Raw genomic sequence first — 19,783 nt, 5'->3', positions numbered from 1 at the left:
CTGCACATCTCTACACTAAAGATACTGGTGTGGAGCAGAGTTCTGGTGTGTTTGTTTTTCAGTGTCATAATATTCCTTAAACACCTTGAAGCTGCACGCACTGGCTCAGGGAGCTCTAACTTAGCATGAGTGGAGTTCAGATAAACAGGAGAGTCTAGCCTTCCAGTGTATCAAATACAGTTACATTCCCACCCTTCTCACTGGTAGCTGGGCACTGCAAACCTCCTATTGAACTGCTTTATGAAGTGCTTTGTGATGCCTGGGAGGGATTAGACAGTATGTGAAAAAGATTTCCTTGTTGACTTGATGGAACTTTCATACCTAATTCATTTGAGCATTTTGTTTAAGGAAAGAAAGGCAGCTGCAGTTTCCATTATTTTGATGATGCTTTACAAAAACTCTCTTATGAGAGGTATATAGAGTAAGGACTAAGAGACTTCAGCTTCCTCCAGGGAAAATACGCTATTACAGGTGACAGGCATAAGTACAGCAAAGCTATGAATCACAGAATCACAGAATCAACCAGGTTGGAAGAGACCTCAGGGATCATCGAGTCCAACCGTTGCCCTGACACCACCCTGTCAACTAGACCATGGCACTAAGTGCCATGTCCAGTCTTTTCTTAAACACCTCCAGAGATGGTGACCCCACCACCTCCCTGGAAACACACCTGCATCTAGGCTGTGGTTTTAGTTACCTTAATTCTTTGTGATAACCAGGGTGTGTACCTCCCAACAGACAGAAGTCTCATTATTCATACCCTACACATGCAGTTACATAGAAGACTGCACACTTGACTACAGACAGTTCTGCTTTGCCAGCTGTTAAAAATAATCAGTGAGAACGGGTGCATCTTATATCTATGCAGTGACTTCTACGTAAGCCCAGCAGGTTTATGTGCTGACATCTGCTAATTCCCTGCACGAGAAGGTCGCGGTGATATTTGCTGTACAACAGCAGCATTCCTTCTGCAGCCTTCCCGGGCAGATGACATATTTTCCTTTCTTATGTTCACACACACAATTCATTTCACAGCCACTGAAATGCCTGTTGCAACAATAGTAGTAACAAAGTATTAAAATAAATCAAAGCTTTTTCAGGATAGCTATGCAAATATAAAAAATCCATACAATGAAAATAAACAATAAATGTATTTTTATTGTGGTATAAATTGTAATAACAAAGGAAACTACTAACTCTTTAAGATATTCAAACTGTAGTATGCAGATATTGGATTGTATGGAGGTTAAGAACAGCATCATGGCTATAAAAAATGAATGGCTGTATGAGGTCCTTGGGCTATTGTGTAAACTGATCATACAGACTGAAAAGGTTTACTCCGAAGACTACTCAATTCAGAGTATTTCAGAAGAAAGTATATGAATACTCTGGATTTACACTGCAGTAGTTGGGGAATTTTTGTTGTTGTGGATGAAGGTCTGGAGAAAGCAGAAAGGCAAATTAGAAGTTTTCACACGTGTTTACTTACCAGAATGTAAAGTAATAGAATCTGAAAATGGTTTTGTATCAAAATACACACTGGGCAAAATCAGTGGCAAATTGGTGAAATCTTTATTTCTGATAATATTTGGCTAATCAGCAGTGAAATCTTCCTGGGACCAAAAAGGCACAAGGAAGCTCATGAACAAGTATCGTGGGTAGCCACTTCTCTCTGTAAACTGGGATTTGTAGTAGGTAGAGCTGAGGAAGAAAGAATGACGGTGATAATTCCATATGCTTCCTAATGATGATGCACTACACCTTAACAAAACTTTCTTGTTCAAGACCCTACTAATTTAGCAAAACATTACTTCTTTCATGAGTGTATTTACATAACAAAGGCAATGAAAGGCTAATTTGTAATCTATAGTATTGGGTTTTTTTGCTAAAAAAATCTGTAATGACAAAAGGAGATATGATGTATTTTTCGCAAAAACATTTTCATTTTACTAACCAGGTAAATTCTAATTTTTAGTTGTCATTATTCATATTTTATTCAGTTCTATCTTTACAATAATTAATTTCATTTCATGCTCAGCTCTATTTCATTAACGGGGTGAAAAGAGAAAACTTGCAAAAATGTCCACTTGCCAAATGAAATGTTACTTTCCTCCTTAATGAATGTTTTCTCATTAAAAAAGGCATTTTTTCTTTTTCTTAATTTCCTCAAGTCCCTGTTTATACGACTGTGTAGACAATATATGTTCAAATAGAAGAGTAGAGGTAAAAACCACTGTCACTCATTCAGAGCTATACCAGTATATCAACCCTGTTGATGAAGACTGAAGACTCCACCATGAAACTAAGAAAAAAATAGTAACCACAGATTATTTCAGGCAAAAAAGGTGTCCCTTTTTGAGCTAAGAAACTAGGCTGCCATATATGCTACTTCAAATAATCACTGGGTGTTTTTTTATGTGCAGCTAGATCTATTTGCAAGCAATCCTGTATTTTCCAACCATGATTAGGTCATGACTTTGCTCAGAAAAAGTGTTAATTGACATGGTGAGGCTAACACCGCATTGGCTACAACTGATAAGAAAAAATAAGAAAATTTGTGTCTTCTTTTTTAATCTAACAACTGTTTCAATGTTCTTCTACCTCTTACTCAATGAAACATACAATAAAGGATTTAATATAGTTGCAATTTAAACTTTAAACTTTGTAAAACAATTCTTCTAATTTTTAGGTCCATGATGCTTTTAAACAACACCAACAAAAATTATACCAATTAAAAAAAAACACTTACCTGATGAGACGTCTATCCGATTCTTCTTCACGTGGGTGACATTGATATGGACGCTGGCTTTGCCCTCATTTATGTCAATCTCCACATTCCCCAGGTCATCTGCAAAGTTGCTGAAGACAAGAAGTCCATTGGGGTTCCAGGTTCGGAAAAGGAAACTGACTGAAAACAGATCCTGGCTTGGACGACCAGGAACCTCAAGGTAACTGGTGGCATTGAAAAAGACAGGCACTGTATGTGGCTCCACACAAGAAAAACTTAAATTTCCCTAAGTAAAACACAAAAAAAGCAAAAACATAAGCAAAATGGTAAGATTCCAATAAATTCATAGTTACCTCTAGAGAAGTATTCTAGATTTCATTCAACCTAGAGACTACTGTGATCAATGCACGCTGCATGTAAAAATGTGCTATTAATATTATCATTATGGTTAATATTGTAATGTTGTTGCTGATGTTTCTGTTTTGCCTAGCAGTGGCCCCATTATATTTTGTACTGTGCACACACACAATAAGAGGCGGTCTTTGCCCTGAAGAGTTACAGTCTAACTAAGATAAAGCTTAGATGAAAACATTAATATTCCCAGTTCAAAGATGAAGAAATGAATCCCAGAGAAACTTGGGCTTGTTCGTGATCATCAAAGAAGCCTAGAACAGAGTAGTCATTCATCCTTTTATAACAATGAAATACAGCTTTCCAAATACCCTTATAGCAGTGTGTCAATCAATACAACACATAAGGTTGTGAAAGAAGGGTGTATAATACCTCAGGAAGAGCTAGCCCCTCTGTTATGGTTTTTACTGGATAATACTAGATAAGCTAATACTTCATTTCATGAAGCAGAAGGACTCCAAGTAGCTGATCATGATCAATGCCTAAGATTTGTAGTTAGTCAATAATTTTCTCTGTAAAAGAAACTGCAGTTTTCACACTGTCAAATTTTACTCTTTGGGAAATTGAGAAAAATCCAGTCAACTTTATTGATTTCCAAGGCTTTAAAATGTATCTGTAAACAAGACTAGAATTAGGGACATGAATTTTTCACTCTGGTTCTCATGTCATTTCTCACGATAGACCACAATGGTAGGATGCATTACCATTTTTTTCCCTTAGAAACCATAAATAATTTGTAGCAATCTCTGTCCAGAATCGACTTTTTAATGCATCAATGCAAATATAACAGGAAAACTTCCTCTGCTGAAGAATTTCTCTAACATGTGGCAAAGTGGATCCTGTCCTGTGGTTAGGCTTTCTGGAGCACTGTGGCAATTTCAGTTCAATCTGGGAAGGAAGAGTTTTATCTGATGCAGTATGGAAATTATTATTATGATCAAGACAGCAGTTCCTTTGATATTTATTTGTACATTTTAAAAAATATAAAGTATGGAACAACATTTTTGGAGGTGCCTAGTTGTTTAGAGATGAGTTTCACCTAAGCACTGTTCAGAATCCCAACAGGAGTCGCTCGTCATCGTTATCACATAAATATTTTTAAACTCCATATTACTGACTTGCTAATATAAGCTTTTATGTCACATATTTTTATATTCATAGTCTATAAATGCATCTGAAAGTTCATCCTGAGGGAAGTTAGAGAATTTGGAAGCAAGATAGGAATTTCATGTCTGAAAATGTGTGGGAGGAAAGTCCTAAGAAATTTTTTTTAGAAGTAATTATTTTCAATTGGAGATGGGCTAGATGTTGTCGATAAGGAAGCAAGATTTAGCACTCATTTACCAATGTCCAAACCCATCACTTTTTAAAAGAACACCACATCAGAAAACACCTTATCTGTGCCATAGTGAGATACTACCTCTGTGGCAGATTCAGTTTCTTATATAGTATTTCCATGTCAAAACTAAATGAATCAAAATGAGTTTCTTGAGCACTCAGACAGATTCTTAGATTACTCTGCATAACCAGCTCTTCTTCCTACAGAGCGTCAGAAGTTATACTGCCACACAGTCTACCTATAAAGACCAGTAGAACCAGTAGCAACTAGTCTGTCAGGTTGGCAGCCTCCATCATCAATTAAGAAACACTGATTTTTCCAATAATCTGGAACTAGAGAAGAGATTTCTTTATAATACTCTCCTAAAAGATTTGTTCCTATCTTTATGATAAAATCTCAGCATCACAAACCATGTTCTTTTCATACATGCATGTTCCATGGATAACAAAAAATATCCAACTGCTGGCCGTCCTGTGCAGACACAGAGGGCAACAGCACTTTGTAAGAGCTGACATCTCACTATTCAGTCACAGATGCCAATTAAGTCGTGCTCAGAAAGCATTTCGTTAGACATTTTTAAGTTTCTTTTGCTACCTCGTTACCATCAGGAACTAACAATTTCCTCATAACGAGAAGGCTTTCATATCCAACTGACACTCTCCTGTCATCCTGATGCATGGGATACTTGCACGTGTAACACCTATTAATGTTCATGGCACTGAATGCATTCAAATCCTTTTTCACATCAGTGAATGGATTTATCATGAGCACCATAACTGCATGAAAGATTTCTTGAAAATGTAACATATATTTCTAATTTCTCTGCTAGTTAGTATTTTCCCTACTGAGCTATTCAGATTAATCTGAACTGGCTTATCAATTCCCTCTATGACTGTAATTCACAAGATGACTCCTCTTTTAATTAAAGCCCACTGGATACAGACTGCTCACTAGGTCTAGGTCAAGAAGTTCGAGCTAATCTGCAGCTTGTCTTTACAATAGCATCCCCATTTTTCAAAGAGAAAGAGATCCTTTCCTGTAGATTCAGAATGACTTGCTGAATAGTTGTCTGGGCAAGGGCATCTGGAAGTCAAACATATACTGTGACTTTATACTGAAACTGTTGGTTTTATGAGAGAATTTTTCATACCACATTGGAAGGGAAATGGTGAAAACATCTTAATTTGGGTAGCTTGAGCTTTGTATCATGATATTTAACCTGCGTTGCAAATTAGCTTCACGTTTACTTCTTATAAATCAATTTTACCTGTCCACATTCAGATGTTATCCCTTGTGGAAATACTACTGGGTCTTAAAACCTTTCCCAATTAATAGAGCTACTGGCTGAATATGTAGCTCTCAAAAGAGAGGTAATGATTTTATTAAGACTACAATACCTGTTAAATCAGGATGGATCACACAGTGCAGACCATGTACTCTATGGTAATGTTCATCATGTTATTCAGTGTGTTTCTCAAATTACTACTCAGCTTTGAGCTTAACATAATGTTTAGTTAATATAAATAATTTAAAGAAAACACTCATCTTACGTTTCATATGATTGCACTCAGTAATACATGGCATAGGAGCTGCAGAATTGGGTGGAGCACAGACCTAGTGGATGTGAGGATGGAGGGTAGAGAATATGATTCTCCTCAGCATCTTTTGGTTACAGGCTTTAAAATTGGAGAGACTGTTCTGTGGAAACTAAATCCAATTAGTATTCACACTGCCTGCCTTTAATATACATCTGGGAAAATGTGATAAAGTGACCAAATTCCTGAACTCAAATTTCTCTGGACTACTACTTGTTAGCTGCATATTCTAGTCTCTTCTCACTAGTGGTACAAGGGTCAATATTCTTCAGTTAAGCAAGGTAATCAAAGTCCTACAAAGCTTGTTATATTTCAGTAGAAAACATAGAAAAGATGGACTGGAAGATGGTTTACAAGCGTGTTCCCTGTTTCTGTCCTAGTCCTGAGCCAAGTTGTATACAAGAGTTAACCCCTACTGTGCTAGTTAGTCACTGCCAACTCTTGCTTGCAACTTGGTTCAGAAGAAAAGCAGACACTTACATTCTCTGTCTCAGCTGCCCTTTTCTACCCAGCTCCCCTTTTGGGCATCTTTATCATTTGCCTCATTTATCTTCTATGAAAATAAATCAGGCTCCACTAATGAGAATAAAAACTGCTCAAGAGAATCCATCTGACTCATTCTCCCCAAAGAGCTGCTGCCATCTTATTTATCACAAAGGACTTCCAAACTTTTTTCCCCCCTTATTTTTACCCTCTAAATTTAAAAGAAATTTGTTATTAAAGTCACTGTTGGACTTTATTTAAGTTTAAAGTACTTTAAAATTGTCTTTACATCCTTATTTTTCTATAAAAATAGAGATGCTTGATGGTGCTTTTTTGCACATAACTCCTATGTATATGAGACCTAAAGTTTTTTTTTAACTTTAATTTTGTTCAGAGACAAATCAAGATTAACATCTTATTATCATCTTTGATTCTCTGGACCTCCTCATTCTGTAAAATTAACTTGTCAACTCCCTTTCACTGTGTGACTTCTGAAATTCAACTGTCTGCATCTAAGAATATTTTTTTCTTCTGTCTCACACCTCTTTAATATCCTCCTTTCCTCTGCTTTTTCCCGCCCTTATGATACTTCTCGTCAGCATACTGATTGCTTTCCTTGTGTTCCACTTCATTACGTTTTGTCTGTCTTGCCTCTTCACATAACACACTCTTCAGGGCAGAGTGCACCTACTGTCATGGGTTTGTACAGGATCTCCTACAGTGGAGCTCTGATCCTTGTTGGATTGCTTAACTGCCATCAGCATAAACATGATTAACAACAACAGTAATCTCAACTAAGTCTATTTTTCATGCTAAATCAGGCTAAAAACTAGAAGGAAAAAAGCTTTTGCAAGAAACATAAATATCCATGTTGATTTAGTTAGAGTAAAATTGATTTTGCTTTTGAAGAGCTGAAGCAATTTAAGTAATTCTACTGAAAACAAAGGTCACTTCTATTTTTATAGCCATTCTCACAATTGGAAATCAACAGAATCATCAAACTAAACTAGCATGCCACAGCCTCTTGATGTAGCACTAACACTGCCAAAGCTGCTTATGTAGTTTTTACTTTCATGTTACAGGTAACAGAATTTTAAAAACAAACAAACAAGGAAAGAAACAAACAAATAAAAAAACAGATGATTTTACAGAGACTTTACAGGTCAGCTAGCTATGCTACACTTCTGACAAGATAGGATTTGCACTACAGAAACCTCTTAAGTGACACTTCTGTTCAGAAAGTGGCTTTAAGAATATGTCCTCCTAACTTGCAGTGGACTCAACTGGGTGAAATGGAAAGGTTGCAACTGTACAAAGATCCTTTTCTGAATCAGGCATCAATCTTTGAAAATCGTGGTTACATTACAGGCTTAAAATGCACTGCAGGCAGGGAATCACAGGTAATTTTGGAAAAAAAAAAAAGTCAAAGATTCAGGAGTTCATGTGACTGGGTTGAAAAAATTCTAAAAGTGGAGTCTTCCTCCACAGCATATATATCATGCTCTTTGCCTGTGACAATAGTGAATAATTCATATATAGAAAAGGTTCTAAATACCAGGCTGTATTACTGAGTTTGTACAGGCAAACATCACATATTCAAAATTATCCTTCGTATTACATTGACCGTTTAGCCATGTGGTTTATACATTATATGGAACTTCAGTATTAATATCCAGGGAGTAATCAAATGGTAATCAATACTTTGCACCTCATCATAACTGCGTACGTAAATCTTTACTATTTATTACATAAAGAGAAAAGCAACAGTGGAACCACACGTATTGTTAGCAGGACTTTGTCAAGGCTCTGAACTTGTACAGAAGAAAGCCTTGAACAACTTATTCAAACCATCTCAGACTCACGGTAATAATACATTTATTTCCTACCCACACTGCCTTTGTATGCCAGCAAGCAATTTTAGGAACAATTTAGAGCCTTAAAAACAGAGGATTTAAAGTACATTCTTTCTTAATCATCCTGCCCATGAAGCTGCAAGTTTGAACATGAAAGCAACTATGAATGCTTAAGCAAGAGAAAAAATAGAATAAAATGTGAATAAGCTCTGTAATGTTAATAACCTAAATAATTATTTTCAAGTCTAATATCTTGAGGCCTTTCAGAGCTACCAGAAAGGCCTGCAGAAGCATTCCCTTCCACTGACTTCTGCACTTCAGCAATCCAACTAGCTCTGCAGGGATGGAAGATACCAGGATTTAAAACCATGAGAAAGCTGCAATTGATTTAATACTAAATCTTGTCTGTGCTGGTTTTGAACTACTATAATTTGGGAGGGAAGGAAAGAAGTACTTCTTGGTTCAGCTGATTTTCCTTTAAAAAGTAGTTATCTGGTACTGAAGGTTAATTTTGGAAAGATGAAACGGGACCCCAGAAGTAATAATAACATTATTAATAATGTTATTAATATTATTAATAACAAAAAGTCACAGAGGTCCATACAATAAGACCTTTGGGTATGTGATAAAATTTGTTTTATGTTCTATATCATTCCAGTATATGACGAGGATATCAGCTACACACACTCACAAACCTTCTAGTCTCCTTTAGAAGGAGAAGCAGAAGTTTAGATGACCATTACATTATGCTCTTACCACATTAGAAGGTTCCAATTTCTTCCTCTTGGCAAGGTCAGTGATGTTATTGCCGTTGTAGTTGATGCTCTCCATGCAGCCTTTGAAATTTTTCCTACTGTTAGAACTTGGCTTTCCAGAAAAAGGCATGCCTCCAAAGGTTATCTGTGAGTGAAACAGAAAATGGGAGATAGTTACTGGGGGGCAAAGACATGCTGCAGATATGTTTGCTTTCTTTGAACACTCAAACATGGCGAATGAGAGAGCTGGCAACAGTGCTTACAGCAAAAGGAAGTATCAGATAAGCACTGCAAAAGCAGAAAAAAATCTGTAATGAATTTGTGATCGCAAATATTTATAGCAGTAAATCCCAAGTATTATTACAATTGTCCAAATATTGAGCAGACGCACATCACAGTTGTTCATATATGGACTGCTCTTCTGATCGCTGCTGAACAATACGCATTTCAAACAAAGAACTTGGAATAAATGCCCACCCCAGTATTTTTCTAAACAAGAGTAGATATGAAATTAGCCATATAATCTGATTTGAATTGTTCACTCAGCTCTAACTGTGTGCCAGAGCTCAGACTACAACACAGCAGCTGTGGGCTCCAATATAATGCCTTTGTTTCCTTTAATGCTTATATATCCACTTTATCTGGAAGAATTTTACAGAGCCACATAGTCAAAGATGATATCCCCTGTTAAACAGAAGCACTTTCCATTGCTGAGAACATGCTTTTATCATGTAGTTATAGTCCATGAGGAGTTACCACATGACTTAACAGGCCAAATCAGCTCCACAGAGAAGATGAAGACAACCACTGCAAAGACTCAGCCATCAAGGTCAAACAGGAATTGTTTTTCTCTTAATGCTGTATTTCATTACCCTAAAACACTGGGTCATCCAGAGTCTCTAGTGCTAAAAAATGGAAGAAAACCAAATATTTTACAAACTAAAAATGTTAATCTCTTATGAAGTGTCTCCCTGTCACTCCACAGAGACTATACAGGTCTCTACTACATCAGGGTCTTTTCTGAAATGTTTGGAAGTGAATAAACCTACATGTTTTCATTAATATCACGCAGCCCAAATGTGAAGAATAAGGGACTCAAAAGATTAGTCCCTGCAATATGTGTTAAGTATTATATCCAATAAATGATGGTATAAACAGTAATGACACGTACCTTCCCTGCCCCAGGAATGCTCACAAAAATGTCTCCTTGCAGTCTGCTGCTGAGATTTGGCAAAGCCAAGCTTTTAAATGTCACTCATTGTTAATTCCATTTGTTATTACTGAGAGCAGGAAAACGCAACTCCAGGGACACATTGTCCATTTTAAAAGCATGTAAGAAAGATATTATCCTAAAGAGGAGGCTTTGACTTGGCATATAAGAAGAACTAAAGCTATACAGCTGAAAACCAAAACCTTTACAAACAGGACATACCAACTATGTAAAAGAGCTTGCAGGACACATCCTCAGGTATTACAAATTGACATGACTTGACTTTAGAGAAGATACATGCACTGAAGAATAAGACTGTAATATTTTAATGGCTGTCAAACATTCTTTGGCATGTTATAGCCATGTGTTTGGACAAGAGAAAATAGAGAGGAAAGGATTTTGAAGGAGAAAAACTGCAAAAAACGTGTACCATGACAGTGAGTTGAGGGGTTTATAGGATTTTTTTTTTTACCTTGAAAATGCAATCAGAACTAATGTTTATTCCTCTCATGTGCTTACTTAACTTTTTCTGAAAGAGATTAACTTGGAAACTATTTTTTCTATGAAAAATAGTTTTGATTCTTTCAAGTTTATCCACTGTGATTAATTTATCACAAGGGTAACATATTTAAATTTAGTCTGTGTTGACTAACTCCAGAACCAGTGAGATAACTGAGAGGAAAGGAAGAAGAGGTTAAGGCTCTTGCATATCTGTGAACCACAGAAACACGTGTCCACACACACTCGAGTAAGTTCCATTAAGCACAAGGGGATCCATGTACATGGAGACTGAAATGTATCTTCGAGAACTGCCAGTGAGGTCTCTAATGTCAGAGAAGAGAGGAAGGTGAATCTGCTGGATTCTACTTTTACTAGGGGTAAATTCATTGTATGCATTATACTTGTTATGCAAACATGCTACACACATATATATATTTTAATATACATATATACGTGAAATGCCCAACCTTGGCTTATGGCATTCAGCCTAACTTTTTCTGTAGTTCACTCACTTGAAAATTTTTAATAAAATCTATATATGTGGGTTTTCAGTAGCTCAATTCAGATCTTCAGTACTCAATGAATAATAGAGGTATAGGCAAATTTGCTCATTATTTTCTCGATATAAATGCTACCAAAGAAGGCATTCATAAAGACTTATTGGAATATAAGTAAATATTTGATTCATTTACATTCACATTTACAATCATAAGTAGTTTTTTCAAACATTAATATCATATTCTTGATCAAAAGATTGTTTGTAAAAATATCATTACACAAGTTAATTCAAACTTTTCTGCATCACATTATTTCGATTCCCTCTCACTGCTTAAAAAGTTGCAAGGATGGAAATACATGTATTTGGCTCATCCAACCACATTAATTCTCATTAGAAAGAGTAAAGAGTGCAAGAAAAATCATTATACAAAGTTTGTCGTAACAAACATGCTGAAGTTCAAATAACAACTTAGAGGAACCGAACAAGTTCATAATATCAGAAGCCAGAGTAGAATCAAACAACAAATCCATGTTTAATTACTACCAACACTTGTCTGCATTAACCTGCCTGGTTAAACAAAAGTTTTCTTAGAACTTTCCTAACTCTTTATTGCGTCTTTATAAAACAAAGTTATTGATGGCATATTTGTCAAAATACGAGGAAGTACCTACCTACCTGAGACAAGATCAAAATCCATATTAGTAAAAAGGTCCTGATCTACTTCCTTTGCTAAAAATAAATACTAATTGCCACCACAGAATGAGGCTTTCTGATTCAAGAGAAAATTTATCAGTTGAATGAATAACAGATTGTATGATTTTTTTTTAATCTACTTCCTGCTTACAGCAGCTGATTTTAGTTATTTTAGAAGTAGTGTATGCTTAGCTTGCTGAATAACATAGATCTCCCATTTTAAAACAAAAGGCTTAGATGACTCTTACACCAGATGGGATCTGGTAGACTAATGAAGAGAAACTTAATTTACATTTAAGAGAGAACAGTGTTGGAAAAAAAAATCAGGAAATGTAAGGGAAAAATAAATTAACAGATACACAAAAAAGTACCAAAACACCTTAAATTTTATTAGTTTTCTTTGCTCTTATCTTTATAAAGCCAATTTGAATGAAAACAAAGAAGTTTTACTGTCTACCTCATAATCCAGGTCAAGGTAATCAAATTCTCCATTGGTTCTGAAGTGCTGCATGTGTCTGTCCAGGGTGAGGTTGATGTTCCTCCCGTGGCGCTCTATGATGATGGAGTGCCAGTGGTGATCGTCCAAGAGGCTGCCTGTCATCACGGACGTGTGGCCGTAAATGGAGCCAAGCTGGTTGCTGCCTAAGATGAGCATAGAAACAATAGCAATTCTCACTTCATACCAGTTAGGCAAACGTTTTCCTCTTGCTCTGTCAATATTTCACCAGAATCACACCAGACACACAATAAGCTGGAGGAAATCAGGCTGCTATGAAGCTAAAATCTGCCCAGTGGAGAGTTGCTGCCATAAATACAAATAGCTAGATCAAATACAGCAAGCATCTGATCAGTGAACTGTATAAATAGTTACTCGTAATAGTAGTTATTTGGAGGTGAACCAGAGAAGCAATACCAACTTTCAGTTGTAAAGTTGTTTTCACCTAGGGGTTTTCTGTGTTTTCATCCCTACACTACAGAAGTGAAAAGCTGTCCCCTTTGGGCCAGGTCCTGAGCTTCCCTGGAACTGTACTGATTTATGACCATAGAGGAAGACATGGTGCTTGATTACAGAGTTTGGTAACAAAAAGCCTTCTCAGCCTGAGTCCTACACTGCGTAGGCTCTGCCATTATAGCTGTACCAGCAAGCATGCAGGAGAAGGCTCAGTGCAGACTGAGCTAACAGCAGCAAAAAATGTCTTCTGCTCACATAGTTTATTTCGGTCTGTAGCAACTTTCCTGTTCTGGAAGTCAAACTACTAGCAAGAGCACAGTTTTGCAATCCTCTGCTGTGTTTGCCAGGGACTTTTGACAGTGCAGCAAAGCTAGTCAGAGATCCCGTCATTGCAATCTGACTGACATAGCTAAGCTAGCAAAGGTTGATAGCGTGGATATCAACTGAAGCAGCAAATGACTAATTCAGCAGTAAGTTTAAAATATTTCTGCTCTGCCCAATAACTCAGTGCATTCTTCCAGTGCAAAACCTAAATGCACCCCTGTCTCCCCATCCTCCTCCTACCACGATGTTTGCAACTAAGTCACTGGATTTCAGTAGGCAAAATGAACATACTTTTCCACTGCCTCTGGTGCAAAGACGATACTTTCAGGCAGAGGAAGAATAACACCATAAACCATTACTTCTGTTTATTAAGTGAGTGTATGTCACAGGACCTATTCCCATTTATCAGCCTAGTGATTTAAGAATATCCGCACCAGGCACATATATGGAAGTTTTAATAGCTTATAAAGACAGAGTGAACTGAAGAATATGGAGAAACTGGAAATGAATGGGTTAGTATTGCAATTAAAATTGTTAAAAGTAGGTAACTGCTATAGGAAGATGTGCTTTCCTCCTCCTCATCGGCTCACATTGATCTTTAGAAAAAGAGCAGGAGAAAATGCTAGTGGAAATAATTACTATTCAATGTAAATAATGAACAGCATAATTTACTCTTCAGATGTCTGTATGAGAACTAAGGAAAAATACATGAAATCTTTTTCTAAAACTCTTTTGTTTAAAGGGAAAAAAATATCTGAAACCAGATAAATGTGGGGTTTTTTCATAATATGTGTACTTTATAAATCCGGTCACTCATGAGCCTGTAGTCTTTCAGTGGGAGGGAAAATGAGGGCTGGAACTAGAGTAACATATACAGGATTCCATCATAGGATTGCCTGATGAACCACTATGTCTTCTTTCCTTTCCCAGTCCTACTTCTCAGATTTTAGGAAGGCTGCTGAACCTCAACTTCATGTGGCCGGTAGCTTCTCAGTTTGATACCTTTTTTGCTGCAAGGTTCCTAAGGATGACCTTTACTCCTCTAGCACTGATGACAGTGTCCTCCTTTCACACAAAACCACAGCTGAGGCAAATATAAATCTAGTAGAGCTTTTTTTGTTTGTGGCAAGTTTCTAATAACAATATATTGCTGATCCTGTTTTTCTGTATGATCTTATTTTCACGGTATCTCACACTGAGTAACAAGGAAGGAATGGAAAAGAAAAAAAACATATAGAAAGGGAATGAACATTTTCACCAAATTATATGATTAAATGATGTGGCTTACCATATTACTGGGGAAAAAAGGATGTAATATTTGACCTAGTGTTTTTGTTAAAAAGTACACAAAACTAAACAATCAAAGCATACCTAAATTTAAATTTAGAACAAGTTTGGCTTTCTTCAGTTCCAAGGTGATATAGTCTCCTTGCTGTCCTTCTCCGTGGAAGATTACACCTTCGCTTTCAGAGGTCTTAAATTTCAGAGAGATGACATCTTTCAGTGTTTTCATTTTCTTGTTCCTGAATCTGTATGGTAACACGACATGGCCATCAAAATTGATAACATCAGCCCCTAAAGGAAAAAGCAAATAACATTGTTGATGAGCGATTATATATTCCTGCAGCCACTGGAAAAACAGACATGCCGTACGTACATTGTACCTGAGCAGAATAAAACATGTGCAAGTGTGATATGCATTGTAAATAAATTTTCTCTTGACCATAATTTAATACTATAAAAACTAGGAACCAGGCAGGACATAAATTTAATCCATGGGATATAAAAAAAAGCAGATTTGGGGGGACAAATACTGTACTCAACATCTCTTGGTTTCTCTCAAATATACTTGCTGCCATGCACACTTTCCTAATTATAGCTGAAAATGAAAGACAAACTTCTGAGTGCTCATTTATAATTCATTTGATACCTCTTTAAAATTCAGCATAGGTATCTGTGAGGACTGTAAACAGTAAAGCATGAGCCTAAAGGAATTGCCTTTTTTAAACCATAGGCATAAGCATTGTCTAGTTCAGATTTATATGGAAACCTTGGGTAAGTTGTGACCTCAACTAATTTTGAGAAGAAAAAGAGCGTTCTGGGTTAATTTTTATCCCAGGTTTGGTTTTATTCAAAATCTGGGAAGAAAATTGAGGGATGCAATCATTATCATTTAAAGTCAATCCAACATTCATATAAATGCTGCATAATGACACTACAAAATTTAATGTTGTCTTATTTTCATGACTTAATGTCTACTCTAAAGAATGAGCCACAATTTTCCACGGTTTTCTGGAAGCCAGATCCAAACTAAAAATAGCCACAGAACTTGCTCCCATTCAACAGACGCACTGCAGCTGAGTATTGAATCTTGCCTTTTGAGGAGAGCTCGGTAAAAGATTGTAGAGAGATACTGACCTCTAAAAATTTATACAGATTTGTTTAAGAAATCCCCTTTGTAAACTGCTTAACCTATGATCAGTCACCAGTGCCTTAGCGACTATTTGTATGAGCATTTCATCCTCACTATTCACAACTGACAGTTTAAATAGTCACTAAGCAAAATTCTTAAAAAGGAATTAATAAAAAATGTTATTTTTTAAAAGAAAAATGTCTTTCACACCCATATTCTTTAAAAACATTCGCACTCATTGGCATACCATATTCATACCAGTCATTTCACGCTCTGAATGAAGGATGGCATTTTATCTTATAGTCTTCAACCACATCTGATTTTTGCCCGCTTCTTTGGTGATTGCTTGCAACTTTTTCAAATTCCTAACTTGTTTTTCCTGTTATGGTGGGAAGTAATTTAAGCCTTCCAGACTCCCTCAAAAACAGAAACAAACCCAGTCCCACAGAAGAATCTTTTAAAACTCCATGAAAACACTTTGTACACTATGTCTAAATAACTGTATATATTTCATTTTGAATTTATATGGCCTACATTAGCTGATTATGCTAAAACCTTTTGCCTTTGTTCTTACAACATATGTCAAACACATTTTAAAAATGTTTACTTTCAACTAATCTCTGAGATAATATTTTACACCCTGATTCAGAGAAGAGCCTAAACAAACGTGTACATCCATCCCTGTCTTGAGAATTTAGGAACCACCACAATGGTCTGCTGAGTCGATTTTTACTACTGTTGTGTCCTCAATTGCTATCAAAGAACTGCTTGTGTATAGCATCTGTACAGGTTGCTTTTTCACATTCTATAATTTCCAGAAATACTTTTCACAATTATATAAGAACTACTTAAGTGTCAAAGAAGAGCATTCAATCAAGCTTCACGATGTTTAGCATCTATTTGCTACAGAAAACTACGTCCAACCACAACCAATATTTCATAAATTATTTCTATTTAATTTTCAGTCAAAAAATCCACAACCCATCTTGTATTCATTAACCAAAACACACCCAATTGAGACTGAGGCTTGCAGTCATGTTGATTAAATGCCTACTCATACCTCCTTACATCATTGAGCATAGCAAGTTTGCAAATATAAAGACCAACACATTATGCTTCCATCATTCAGGATTTTCCCCACAAATCACTAGTATATAAATAGTTGTCTACTACTTCCAGGTCATTTGTTTTCCTGACACAACGATTCTCTGCACGCTGATGAAGTATGTGGCATCTGTTTCTGATTGATATAACCATTTGTCCTCTGTACATCTTTAATAAATCTGTATGTATAATCACAATATGGTCATTATCCATGACCATAGTTGTTCGTTGACACAAACTGTTGACTCTCCAGGGATTATTACAAATTCCAGAAGTTAAAAAATTTGCTACCTTGCAGAAACTATGTTTACAGTTCTTAAGACTGATACGGGGGAAGCATGACAGTGGGCAGTTGTTGACCTACAGGTCCACCTAATTTATACTAAAGATAAAATTATGGATCTCAGCACGGCGTGGATCATCAGAGCTTGTGTTTTTACCTTCACAATGCTGCTGCTTTTTAAGCTTAAGAGTTTTAAAGATAAGTAATGTTTTCTCCAAACCAGCATGAAGTGTGTGTATTTCAGTTTACCTGAGATCAAAATGTAAGACATGCGATCTCGTACCTACTCATACTCACACACTGGCTCAGATACAAAGACCACTAGTATTAATGGAAGGAGTATTAAGATTTGAAGGCTCTTTCCAATGGCCAAGATTTATATGGTTTTTTTAATGCATAGACCTTTTCATGAATCACACTGACCCATTACCATGTCTGTGGAAAGGAGGTCAAAGGGAAGAATTTTGAATTTCTGAATTTTCAGTTCCAACCACTTCTTCAAATTACATAGAACCTTATGCTGAGTCTTCCAGAGCATTCTGTCACCCTTGATTACCAGGCTAGAAATAACCTGTGCCATGTGTACCTTCCATTCCTGCTATTACTTGCATCACATAACTAGAAACACCAGTTCTAGACTCTTCTTGCCATTAGAAAGAAGACAGACAGGTAGAGAGATGTTATTTGCATATTTGATTCTCTGTTCATCTTTGTTTCTGATTAGACAACGAACTAAGACACTCGGGCCCAAAGGTGTCAGATTTGTTGTTGTTAGCAGTCAAACTCTGCAATGGAATAGATTACAACCATCTAACTTGAACCTACCCCCAAATCTTCCTAAACTTGCAAAGACTTTTGATGAAATTATAAACTTTGACCCCCCTTATTGTTTATGCCAATTAAATGGTGAAGAAATTTTATTCAGTACATAGAACATGAGTATTACAAGTTGAATGCAATATCCCATATTTTTTAGTATATATATCTCATGTATATCAGAGTGCAGCAATATATATTAGAAATATCGCTTTTCTTTATAAAACACACCTTACAAAACACATTCCAGTAATAAATACTTATTAAGCTCTAAGTGCAACTAAAACTCTCAGCCAGATCTGGTTCTTCTGAATGATAAATTCCAGGAACATGAATAAGCTCAAAATTAAATATCAGAATGGCATCTTGTATTTGCGGTGCAAGGAATCCATTAAAAAGATATCAGCATGCAAGGAGGACTCATTTTCTCAGGCACAGATGCAGACGTTGCTCTCAGAAATGAGGCCACCCTGGTTCATATTCTGAGTCTGCATTCAGAAGCAACAGCACGTGATTTCAGAGGTGGGGTTATCTTGTACAGGCTCACGACTCAAGTAAATGCATTACTTCTGGAATTTGTTTTGAAGAAACAAAGAAAACTGTCAGAAAAATATTGTAACAGAGATTATATCAACCTGTTGTTTTTGCTTGCCTTACAAGCTGTCAAGAGATCCAAGAAATGCCTTCTTGGGACTTTTGTATGTGCTTTTAGAAAAGAACTTTTAGAAAAGCATGAAATCTGTTTATAGAAAACACATATACATGAATGTCACTCTGTATCACAAAAATCATATTCTACATAAAGCAAATTTGCTACACAGATGATACTCTTTTGAATCTACATACAACTGCCTTGAACAAATGCTACCAAAGTAAGAAAACTGATGGACATGACATCTTCAACAACCTTCATAACAAATACACATCATAACAAACACGATTCCATATACAATGTCAGAGATCCTCTTCCATTAACAGTTGTTAAATTTACTTTCTGACGGCTATAGGAACCCCTATATGGGGTATATCATCTTCCCCCTAAGGTCAGCTGGTACCACTTTGTAACATCTGCAAAAGTCACCTTAACAGTCAGGCAGCTGATCCAGAGCTGACCAGGACAATGACTTAACTCCTGTGCGTTTGTGGGTTCACAACATGCTGCCCATGAAAAGGCAAGTGTCCCTCTTGTACCTGTGCCATGGGTGCAGTTCCCCATATGTGTTCTTCACATCATTCACCGAAGCAAATTCGTATCACACACTTTAACAAAGCTGAGTTAAAGTAGCAAGTTTTCCAAAATCTGGCTCTGAATTGCCCTGTTTTGAAAATCATTCAATTAAGAAAAGAAACAGCAGTCATCTTTGATTAAGCAGCCTTTTTTATGCATAGCTGTGCTGGCAGCATGCACTTGGGTCTGCATGATAATTCAATCACCTCAAGATTACATAGCAATTATTTTTAAGAGTTATCATATGTAGAACTGTGGTAATGACTTGTGTTCCTTCTATGATGACACTCAGCTATTTAATATCACGATAATTACCATGATGTGGAATGGTACTTAGACAGTAAACCATATAATTCCTATAATTGCAGTGTAAATATATAATTTTTCTCATCCTCAGCCACTCAGCTACCAGCATTAGTAGGAAAGAGACCTAAGCCATCACCTACAGTATGTTCACCTGCATTCAGTGTCAACATTGTTGACATCTTAAAAATATAACACCACTTCCAGCTGGCTAGGAAGATTTGTTAGGCCGTATGCCAGTATATGTCTGAGATGCTACATTAAAACCATTTCATTAGTTAATGGTATCACTG

At 36.4% G+C, this 19,783-nt stretch overlaps 1 protein-coding gene across 1 annotated transcript in view; it reads right to left on the bottom strand.

Moving 5' to 3' along the window:
* The window catches only part of CNTNAP2 (contactin associated protein 2), a 974,788-nt gene that overhangs the window by 505,488 nt on the left and 449,517 nt on the right, over positions 1 to 19,783 (bottom strand). The window contains exons 5-8 of the mRNA XM_068395817.1: positions 14,715 to 14,918; positions 12,525 to 12,709; positions 9,166 to 9,309; positions 2,750 to 3,014 (exon numbers count right to left, since the gene is read on the bottom strand). Coding sequence (XP_068251918.1) covers positions 2,750 to 3,014; positions 9,166 to 9,309; positions 12,525 to 12,709; positions 14,715 to 14,918 — 798 coding nt within the window. The remainder of the gene's footprint in view (positions 1 to 2,749; positions 3,015 to 9,165; positions 9,310 to 12,524; positions 12,710 to 14,714; positions 14,919 to 19,783) is intronic.

This window comes from Nyctibius grandis, chromosome 3 (genome assembly GCF_013368605.1).
Source record: "Nyctibius grandis isolate bNycGra1 chromosome 3, bNycGra1.pri, whole genome shotgun sequence".
Classification (NCBI taxonomy): domain Eukaryota; kingdom Metazoa; phylum Chordata; class Aves; order Nyctibiiformes; family Nyctibiidae; genus Nyctibius; species Nyctibius grandis.
The sequence above is the reverse complement of the archived record's forward strand: the minus strand, read 5'-3'. Positions and strand labels throughout refer to the sequence as shown.